Source organism: Sardina pilchardus, chromosome 24, assembly GCF_963854185.1.
Source record: "Sardina pilchardus chromosome 24, fSarPil1.1, whole genome shotgun sequence".
NCBI classification, from domain to species: Eukaryota; Metazoa; Chordata; class Actinopteri; order Clupeiformes; family Clupeidae; genus Sardina; species Sardina pilchardus.
In genome coordinates this window covers 15,760,394-15,771,123 of record NC_085017.1, presented here as the reverse complement: position 1 = coordinate 15,771,123, position 10,730 = coordinate 15,760,394, and the positions used below count along the sequence as shown (strand labels likewise).

At 40.8% G+C, this 10,730-nt stretch overlaps 1 protein-coding gene across 1 annotated transcript; it reads left to right on the top strand.

Moving 5' to 3' along the window:
* Positions 1-7,370: 7,370 nt before the first annotated feature.
* Positions 7,371-9,828, top strand: LOC134072624 (zymogen granule membrane protein 16-like). Its single transcript, XM_062529405.1, has 5 exons — positions 7,371-7,450; positions 7,656-7,681; positions 7,800-7,852; positions 8,181-8,295; positions 9,118-9,828. The coding sequence occupies exons 3-5, from the start codon at positions 7,801-7,803 to the stop codon at positions 9,440-9,442; spliced, it is 492 nt and encodes a 163-aa protein (XP_062385389.1). The 5' UTR covers positions 7,371-7,450; positions 7,656-7,681; position 7,800; the 3' UTR covers positions 9,443-9,828.
* The last annotated feature ends 902 nt before the right edge of the window (positions 9,829-10,730 follow it).

Genomic DNA, 10,730 nt, shown 5'->3' with positions numbered 1-10,730 from the left:
CTTTACCTATAATGTATATTATACACAAATAGTACCGTTTGCCAAAAGAAAACCAGGGAGGGATGAGGGAAACTATGTACACAGAACAATTGCAAGCCGCGAGGACGCCAAATGCTCCTTCAGGCTTTGCAGAACACAAAATCACGTAGATCCGTGGCATTATCAACAGCAACGCAGATTGGGTCTAGCTCGCCGCAAGACCCCCCAAAACGCTAGCAACATGCTAAAGTTATAACACTCAGTTTTAACAAGCTAGTATCGTAAGAATAATAACGCAACACTCACGTAATGAAAACTGCTAAGGAATAAAGCAAATACTTCTGATAAGGTCTGATAAGGTCTGATATTCACCCATAATGTTTGTATTATCGTCGGTGTGTGCATTAGCCTACATGTCCATGAGTGGTGTATCAAGGCGAGAAGTTGCGTTCGCTCGGTGATCTTTGGTCTCAGCTGCAGAGGTTGATGGTTGAGTGTTAGCATTCAGTGGCTCGAAGATGTTCTCCACACTGACCGGGATGGCCGATGTGTTGGGATCCACTGACTGCAAGAATTTCTCGGCGTCAATCGGGGTGTTGAAGATGAGTTGAGATCCTCCGTGCTCCACTTTGAGGGTTGCAGGGTATAAAAGGAAGGACTTGAGACCGGCGGCCTTGAGCGTTTTGATCACTGGTGTGAATTCTCTCCTCTTAGCGGCAGTAGGAGGGCTGTAATCCGGGAAAAAGTAAAGAGTGGCTTGACCATACTTGACTGGGGGAGCTGTGCGTGACCCCTTCAGAATAGCTTGTCTATCGGAGTATCTCAGCAGACGGAAAATGATAGTGCGGGGTTTTTGGGTAGCTCCAGACTTGCCAAAGTCGCTGTTGTATATGCGATGGCAGCGGTCAATCTCTATGTTGCGTCCAGCCAGGGACGGAATCCATTTGGGAAGGTTGGTCTGCAGGAAACCCACCGGATCAGATCCTTCAACAGATTCAGGAAGATTTATAAGCCTGAGGTTGTTTCGTCTGCTTCTATCCTGCATTTCAGTCAGGCTGTTCTGTAAGTGGACCAGCTTGGAGGCAGTAGCATTGAGGTCATGTTTGTTGGAGCGAACTGCTCCTTGAAGAGACTCCACTGTAGCTTGGGTTCTCTGCGCCTTGCTAGCGTGGTGGCTCACGTCCAACGCTAAGTTCCGAATGGCATGGTTAGCCGATGAGATCTCGTTTTTCAAAGATGTAAGTTGAGGTAGGAGTGTAGATTCCAGAGCTTCCTTTACAGCCTGGGCCACTGAAGCATCAAAACTTCGCTGTTGTTCCTGAAGTGCCCTGCTAACTCCACTTAAAATGGCTGCATCAAGGTCATCTCTAGATATCGACTCTGTTTCTTTGGGTTTTTTCTTCGCTGGAGACAATTCCAGTTCTCTCTTCTGGCCACTTTTTGTTGTCGTTGAAGTCATAGTTAAGTTGGTAAAGATAAACTGAGTTTTAGTTGATTTTAAACGGTTTTGGGGTAAATATCTGGGCGAGCTGAAGATTTTACACCTGCATCGCAGTCAAGATGTCACGTGACTCCCCTATTCTTATTCTTTTCTTCTATGAGCCCTAAGCTGTTTTAAGGGCATTTTCACTACCTCTAGTTAGAAGAATTTATCCTGGTCATTGTAAGTGCCATTCACACATGCTACATATTGTTTCTTTCAGCACAGTTTAGGCTACCCAGATCTGCCACAATATCATGTATAAATACTTGCATTGATTTGATTTAGAGTTTTATATAATAAAAATGTGAAAAGCATACTATACACATTCTTACATTTTGACGTGTATCTCACCACAGCAAGCTGACAGCTCGACATGACTTGCATGGTTGTGTAGGCCTGACTGTCCTGAAAATGGCAATATAAGAACCATGGTGGAGGTATACTTTGGGGCTGAGCAATTTACAGAAATATGTGGTGTGTGACTTCCAGAAATAAATGGCCATTTTTATTTAGTGCTGAGAAATGACTTTTTGACACTTTTTGCGCTCCATATATATTTGTGACACTAGCTGATCTGACCTCACCTGACTTGTTTGCGTAGTGTAACCGACTCTAATCAGTCAGTTACATGATTTAAGAAAATAATAGTCTTTATATGGCAAGAAGTAATGCAGGACAGGCGCAGAGTAGATTTGTCAGCACTTTATTCCTGTCTGGAAGACAACAGACAGGGCATCAGTCGCACACACACACGCGGTTGAGCAGGGATAGCTGGCATCCCCTTTCCAGACTTCCAAGCATGAGAGAATAAAAAATACATGCATACAATAAGCTAAAGCATGCTACATACTGTTCAGTAATCTATATTAGCTAGTCAATAAGCTCCCGTGTGAAATAAACGTGATCGAATAGTAATATACAACTTATAAACAAAAGACATGAAATAAACCAGTCATAAGATACATGACAAATCTTTTTTTAAGGCAAACATACCTGGAAGACCAGGGCCGGAGTGGAGCCTCTTTTCAGCCCGGGAATTTCAGGCCGAATACCGGCCCACTTTTTCCATGCAGTGGAAATTGGATCAATTAAGCAACAGTTCAGCTCTTACTGTCCTGTATTTTTTCTTTTCAATACCATGGTTCAACAAATAATGTAGGTTAAATAATAATCTGAGAAATTAACATATTCCACTATCCCACTATTTATGGATAAAATGACGTGTGAAAAAGAATATCCTTTACAGGACAATAAAGACTCTATCTATCCCAAGGTTGATGAATTAACAAAAGCAGAAATAAATGAATAAAGCAACGTATTCCACTCTTCAGCATAAAGGCATATTAAACTCATGTTTACAGTTCAAATCACAGTACAAAGTTACACTGTGAATGGCAACGCCATCTATAGGAGCGGACATGTGACCGATGGACGTAAAATGTATCCAAATTCACATTCTCTGTTTAGCCTAATTGCTCACAGATCACACATAATTCACAGATATCGTGGAAGAGCTGGACTTGAGCTTTCAAACGATATTAGCAGGTGCTGTGATAAACCGAAACCTAACGAAAATTAACGTTGCTTAGGCATTCAGTTTAATCATAGGCTATTTCCACTACACGGAGCTTCATCCACCTCCACACCCATTACTCTCGGTGGTAGCCTAGCCTATATCTCCCAAACTCCAGTCAACATATAGATAACCATATATCAAAATAAACAGCAGACCTTATCGGACCCGAGGATATGAAGCATTCCTCTACAATACGCTGATCCCGAGTAATCCGGTTATTGCAGCAAATATCTACACGTTATCTAACTTCGGGCTAAATTATTATATTAAGCTTCCATTCTAACAGCAGCTCAAAATAATGAACTTGCTTTCTAAATCAAATAATCAAAAGATGGTGCATGCACAGATCAACTGTGCTTTTCAATAGATATTTCTATCGCATGCTTCAGGTGACACGGATGCTGACAGTTAAAAGTTTAATGGGCATAAATCATGACTTGTTGTAACAGAGGTAAATATTGTAGCAAATAGCCTGGTGATGAGACAGCTTAAAAAAATTATTCACACTTGCTGGAGACGCTGGCGCGTATAGTTGCGGTAGGGCCGGCCCTGCTATAGGTAGCCTATCTGAGAAATCATATTTTGGAAAAGACGCGCTATGGACCCAACCAACTATCTTGGGAGGGGAGAACTCCCTCGCATGATATGCTACAGCCCATGCAGAGGCTGCGGTGTCAGAATGCGGAACCTCTGTAGCCTACTTTAAGAGAAGATGGACTAACCTGACAAATGCAAAAAAAAAACTGGCCCAAAAGTGAAGCGGCCCATCGGGAAATCTCCCGATTCTCCCGATTACCCACCCCGGTACGGTGTACATTTTAGGACATCCTCAGACTCAAGATATTTTATGACATCCCATTTATTTATTTTGAGATCGTTTATGCAAATGGCTGTAGTTATATCGTGTGAATGGGTCAAGTGTTAATGGGTGCTTTGGTGCTTTATCGTCAGGATGCCAGCTATCCCTGCTCAACCGCGTGTGTGTGTGCGACTGATGCCCTGTCTGTTGTCTTCCACAGGCCCGGTGTACATTTTAGGACATCCTCAGACTCAGGTGTCAGATTCAGAAAAACAACTGTCATCTTCAGACAAAACTGTCTCAGCGTCAGAAAAAACTTGTCATCCTCAGACAAAACTATGTCAGCGTCAGAAAAACCTTATCATCCTCAGACTCAGGTGTCAGACTCAGAAAAACAACCGTCATCTTCAGACAAAACTGTCTCAGCGTCAGAAAAAACTTGTCATCCTCAGACAAAACTATGTCAGCGTCAGAAAAACCCTATCATCCTCAGACAAAACTGTGTCAGAGTCAGGAAAACCTCTGTCAGAGTCAGACAGAAAAGTCTCGGGTGAAAAGTTGTCAGAGTCAGGTCTCAGAAAAAATGCTGTCGGAAAAAAAGAGTCAGACAAAAAAGTCTCGGGTGAAAAGTTGTCAGAGTCAGGTCTCGGAAAAAAAGAGTCAGACAAAAAAGTATCGGGTGAAAAATTGTCAGAGTCAGGTCTCAGAAAAAATGCTGTCGGAAAAAAAGAGTCAGACAAAAAAGTCTCGGGTGAAAAGTTCTCAGAGTCAGGTCTCAGAAAAAATGCTGTCGGAAAAAAAGAGTCAGACAAAAAAGTCTCGGGTGAAAAGTTCTCAGAGTCAGGTCTCGGAAAAAAAGAGTCAGACAAAAAAGTCTCGGGTGAAAAGTTGTCAGGTCTCGGAAAAAAAGAGTCAGACAAAAAAGTCTCGGGTGAAAAGTTGTCAGAGTCAGGTCTCGGAAAAAAAGAGTCAGACAAAAAAGTCTCGGGTGAAAAGTTCTCAGAGTCAGGTCTCAGAAAGAACCTCTGTTACCATGGATACTCCAAACAAACTCAACTGAAGAATCAACACGTCTCGTGAACTAGCTTGCAGAAAACAACTTTGTATTAGGCTATATCTAGATTCTACGAAACCAGCCTGTAGTTTGCTTGCTGTAGCCTAATTTATTAAACGAAAGAGTTGTTTTCTGCCAGCTAGAAATAGTTCACCTGACGTGGTATTCTTCAGCGGAGTTTGTTTGTAGTAGCCAATATATATGTCTATGGTAGTAGCCTATGCTAACCCAGCTGTTTCTAACTAAAGAAAGCATAGCCTATTTGTGATATAATTCGAAACAGTTGTTTTCTGCAAGTTAGGCTGATTCACTCGTGCAAATCGTATCCAGGATATTTGTTGTTGATGATCTTTGTTAAGTCATGAGGTTGCCATGGATACTAACTCCGCTGAAGAATACCACGTCAGAGACCTGACTCTGAGAACTTTTCACCCGAGACTTTTTTGTCTGACTCTTTTTTTCCGAGACCTGACTCTGAGAACTTTTCACCCGAGACTTTTTTGTCTGACTCTTTTTTTCCGAGACCTGACAACTTTTCACCCGAGACTTTTTTGTCTGACTCTTTTTTTCCGAGACCTGACTCTGAGAACTTTTCACCCGAGACTTTTTTGTCTGACTCTTTTTTTCCGAGACCTGACTCTGAGAACTTTTCACCCGAGACTTTTTTGTCTGACTCTGACAGAGGTTTTCCTGACTCTGACACAGTTTTGTCTGAGGATGATAAGGTTTTTCTGACGCTGACATAGTTTTGTCTGAGGATGACAAGTTTTTTCTGACGCTGAGACAGTTTTGTCTGAAGATGACGGTTGTTTTTCTGAGTCTGACACCTGAGTCTGAGGATGATACGTTTTTTCTGACGCTGACATAGTTTTGTCTGAGGATGACAAGTTTTTTCTGACGCTGAGACAGTTTTGTCTGAAGATGACAGTTGTTTTTCTGAATCTGACACCTGAGTCTGAGGATGTCCTAAAATGTACACCGGGCCTGTGGAAGACAACAGACAGGGCATCAGTCGCACACACACACGCGGTTGAGCAGGGATAGCTGGCATCCTGACGATAAAGCACCAAAGCACCCATTAACACTTGACCCATTCACACGATATAACTACAGCCATTTGCATAAACGATCTCAAAATAAATAAATGGGATGTCATAAAATATCTTTACATCAAATAATAATGATAATATCTTGAAAAAAATAAGAAATAAACAAAGTTAAGACCATTTACTCTCGCAGGATTGATAAAACCAGCTTACCCCTTTCCAGACTTCCAAGCACGAGAAAGTCTACAGGTGCGCAACATAAATTAATGCCCCATCGGAAACAAATTTAGCAAACTATTAGCGGAACCATATTTATTTAATACAAATTATAAGAAAAACAGAAGGGGAAGTTCACATATTAAGCAACATTTATTAATGCTAAATTATGACTGCTACAGTAGCACACATGACGTGCACAGATGATGATTCTCTATAATATTTTTACTGTATTGCAATAAACAAATTAAAGGCAAAAAAGTGTTTATTTGTCATACAAATGTGGATGCAATATGAGTCTTGAATTGGATACCATACAGGAGTTTGCTAGGATCTCAAAACTGTATTATGAACGTGACTTGCCATAGAGAAACACATGATAACGTTGGATTATGAATATAGGCTATTATGCCACAAAAACATGGGGTAAGTGGGGCTAAATGAAGTTATTATTTTGCTGTCACTTCGTCTGTATTATGGCCTAGAATGTTGTATTTGGTATCTGTGGATAGCTCTAGCTCTCCTCTTTCATCTGACATGCGTGCCACATCTTAAAGATGGCGGTTTCACGAGTAAATCAAACGAGAGTAATGGTAGCTGAAGCTATATGACATTATTATTTGTTTGTCACTTCGTCTGATTTTACAATACAAAATTATCGATGTATTTGGTAGCAATGGAAAGCTCTGTTTCCCCTCTTTCATTTGATATGATTGTCATGCCTGTGCGATGCGGGGTCCGCGAGTAATTCAAGCTAGAGTTCTGGATGCGTGAGTGAATGCGGAGCAATATAGACTGTAAATATGATATACTTTGATTTAACTTCATGATTTTATTTTATTTTCATACTTGATTGTACAGACAAGTGTCTAGTCTCGTTGGAAAGCCCCGGCTCTGCTCTTTTGTGCAGTATAGGTCTCATCTCGCCGTGAGCAATGTAACAAAGAAGAATGGGTGTGTTTTTTGAAGCACTTTGCGTCCGTCGGGCTCATAGGGAGTCTGGACTGTGCATACATGTTTGCACATTGCCTGGAATACAAGAACAATAGATCAATAACAACTCACCCAACAACAATGTGAGAACTTAAACTGAAAATCAGACAACAAGAAAGCAAGGCATTTTTATTCCATCTTTACTTTCTCGTCACTGTTGAATGTAGTCTACAAACCAGTGGAACCAGTCAACTCTGGCTTCTTTGAAAAAGTCTGCGGGACACTGCATATAAGCTCTGCGGTTTGGCACGAGCATTCAGATCACCCTCTTCTCTCAGAGCTTTCAGAGCCTCCCTTACCATTGGTACAGTATGAGCTTGGCTCCAACTCCTTTTTAAACATTATTTGCAAGCTATCTGGAAAATGATTAACAAAAATAATTGTTATTTTCATATGTAATGATAGGATTGATAAAACAGCAATGCAAATGGATAATGTGTACATGGATGAAGGATGGATAATGTGTGTAACGTTAACACCGTGCATTTGTTCTTTTCTTTTAACTACAGTCTGGACTGTGCACTAAGTCAGCAAGGTAATTTCCACATGTTAAATATTCTGTTTCTTTTACTCATTTCAAGCCAGTGTATATTGAGGACTCTTAGTACATAAATCAATAGTTCAAAGGTTGACGCTGACCCTCTGTTCTACAGCATGCGGGCTCTGATTGTCTTCTGTGTTCTCCTGGCTGCTGTCTGGGCTGCCCGTAAGACACACACACACACACACACACACACACATTAAACACACTACATTTGTAGCATTAGATTAAACTTAACCTCATATACCCAGTTGTTACTGTTAAGAAAACAATGCAGCGTGCATAACTATTATGTAAAGATCTTTAGCCTAACATGCACTATATATATATATATATATATATATATGTATACAGTATACGTATATATATCTTTATTCCTTGGAAGTGCATCAGAACCTGAACAGAGGTCGTGTGGCCTGAGAACCTTGAAGCAAGCTGGAAGATCTTTTAGTGACCAGGTTCTATTTGTTCTCTCTCTCTCTCTCTCTTCCAGCTTCGGGCTTCTCATTCTCCCCATCTGTGGGCTCAGGATCTGGGGCCTCTTACACCATTACAGGGGAGAGCCGCATCACTGCAGTCAGACTCTGGGAGAGCTCACATGTCCGTGGGTGAGGCACATTACTAGTGAATCTGTGTGTGTGTGTGTGTGTGTGTGTGTGTGTGTGTGTGTGTGTGTGTGTGTGTGTGTGTGTGTGTGTGTGTGTGTGTGTGTGTGTGTGTTTTATTATGAATTCATGCATGTAAGCCTTCTTGAAATTTCAGGGGATTAACTAACTATTAGTTACTCATGAGTTCATCATGTTTTGTGGCCCCTCAACTTAAGTGGTGAATAATGACGTGTGTTTAGAGAAAGAGTTTAAGAAAGTGTGTTTAGAGAGTTTGTACAAATTAAGCCCAACAGTCATAGTAACTAATGCTTAGTTAATCTCCTAATAATTCAGGAAGGTTTACATGCATGAATTCATTATGATTCATGTACAGAAAAATAAATCATCATGATCATGCTTAATAAACCATAGTTCATAATGATGTAGCCACCATACTTAAAGCTTTAGTTGATGCGTTGTTCATGCATGAGGTCATGAATGACATAGTGAACTCATGTCAATTCCTGATGATTAATGAGATATTAAGCCATTAAGTAATGCATAAATCATGAATGAATTCATGTATGAATTCATGATGATTCATGTACCCTTACCGCAAAGTGTTACCAAAACGGGTAACCTAGGCTACTGTTTACTGGTATTTATCTAATTTCATTATAAATGATATTACAGATTCTCACATATTCTCTCACGGAAATCTGAGCAATGTCAAACAAATAACAAAACTGTTATGACTGTTTGAACCTTTTCACTTCAAGAGTATATCAAATTGCGGGAGAAAAAGTAAATTTCCTTAATGTGATTTTATTTCCCATTCTTCAGGATCCAAGTTCGTTATGGGTTCGCATGGTCGCAAGTTGCTGGTCATAGATTTGGCACCGAACTTGAGATTGAGCTGTTTGACGGCGAGTTCATCGTTCAAGTCTCCGGCAAGTACTCTCACTACATCCAGTCCATCATGATCGTCACCAACAGAGGGCGCTCCATCATTGCTGGACAGCCATCTGGAACCAGCTTCAACATGTACCCCGAACATCCAATGGCCGAGCTCCGATTCCTGAGTGGCCGCCACAGCAGTGGTCTGCGTTCTCTGGCCACACACTGGGCAATTCTTCCCAACATGGCAGTAAACGGCACTTCTGATTAAGCGGAGATAATGCAGAACAGCCCCAATACCAAGGATGTAACTGCTACTTCTTGGCCGCTGTGGATATTACTACACTACACTACTATCAGGATATTTCGTTTGTAAATGTCTGCTCTCTGTCTGTTAAATAGAATGTCTGTCATACTGAAATGCACAGTCAATATGCATAGCTGAAGTTGGGCATTGCTTTGTGGGTGCACTTCAGTCTTGCTTTCTCCTTTTTCTGAAATTTGCATTATTCGAGTCAAATTAAGTAGGTTTTCATTATATATAGACCAGTGAAAATAATGTACAATTGTATGTAAAACCTTGCACAGCTTTTTGGTGCATATGCTGGACTTTTAAAATGCCTCTTGATGAATGGAAATAAAAGGCGCAAACAGGAAGTCACGTTTGTTTATGCTTGTTTATTTTTTTCCCAGAACAACATGCATTAGGCCTATGTTTTAATCCAGGACCAAACAAAACACACCAGCGAGTGAGCTCATCCCTCCCTTCAGTGTTCCCTGCAGAGAGCTGCTCTTTCACAGCGTATTCACACAAAGGCATGTAGCAGATTGTGCCAAAAAATTTATGGGCACCTCTAAATGAAAATAACGAGATTAATTAGGAACATTGAAACATCCACAATTACACACATACCCTTTCACAACACACCCTCAAATTTGAGGCTCATGGCATGTTGTACTGCAGGTTACTGTATCACTCTGTGCTGTGCTCTTATTCACCTTGATCTCAACCAGTGACTTATAAAACCATGGGAATTGTCTTGTACCATATCATCATGTCAGTAGATTAGTCAGTAGTTGATTTCAAGACAAGGCTCTTTATTCTTACAGCATATTCATAAACAACAGGAGTTGACCAAAAGTGCTGTACAGATGAGACAGGCAACTATAGAAGTATGTTCTGTTTGCAATATTTCTTTCACAGGAGGGCAGTCACATAAGAATGTGTAGATCTATGGTTGCAACTGCTTCATACTGCTTGAACCTTGTTAATTGTCACACAGACATATTTCTTTTCAGGACTTTCTTGTTTTTCTCATCCAAATTATATAATTGTTCAGTGTAAGACTTGTTTTGAGTAAACACTTTACATCCGACAAATATGAGGCTATGTTTGAGTTATGACCATACTCTCTGAGGAATTGATGATTGACGTGTGACATGGACAAGCAGTCTACGAAAGGCCAGAGCTGGGACTGTGACTTGACCCACAGAATAGCCTTCTGTACATCTAAACTTGTGTAGTTCACCCTCATGGCCAGATGAGGGTGATAGAAAGC

Excerpts from the sequence above, each read along its gene's own strand:
- LOC134072624 (XM_062529405.1), top strand. The coding sequence starts at position 7,801 with ATGCGGGCTCTGATTGTCTTCTGTGTTCTCCTGGCTGCTGTCTGGGCT. Across the intron at positions 7,853-8,180 it reads GGCTGCTGTCTGGGCTGCCC|CTTCGGGCTTCTCATTCTCC; the intron begins GTAAGACACACA and ends TCTCTCTTCCAG. Across the intron at positions 8,296-9,117 it reads GAGAGCTCACATGTCCGTGG|GATCCAAGTTCGTTATGGGT; the intron begins GTGAGGCACATT and ends CCCATTCTTCAG.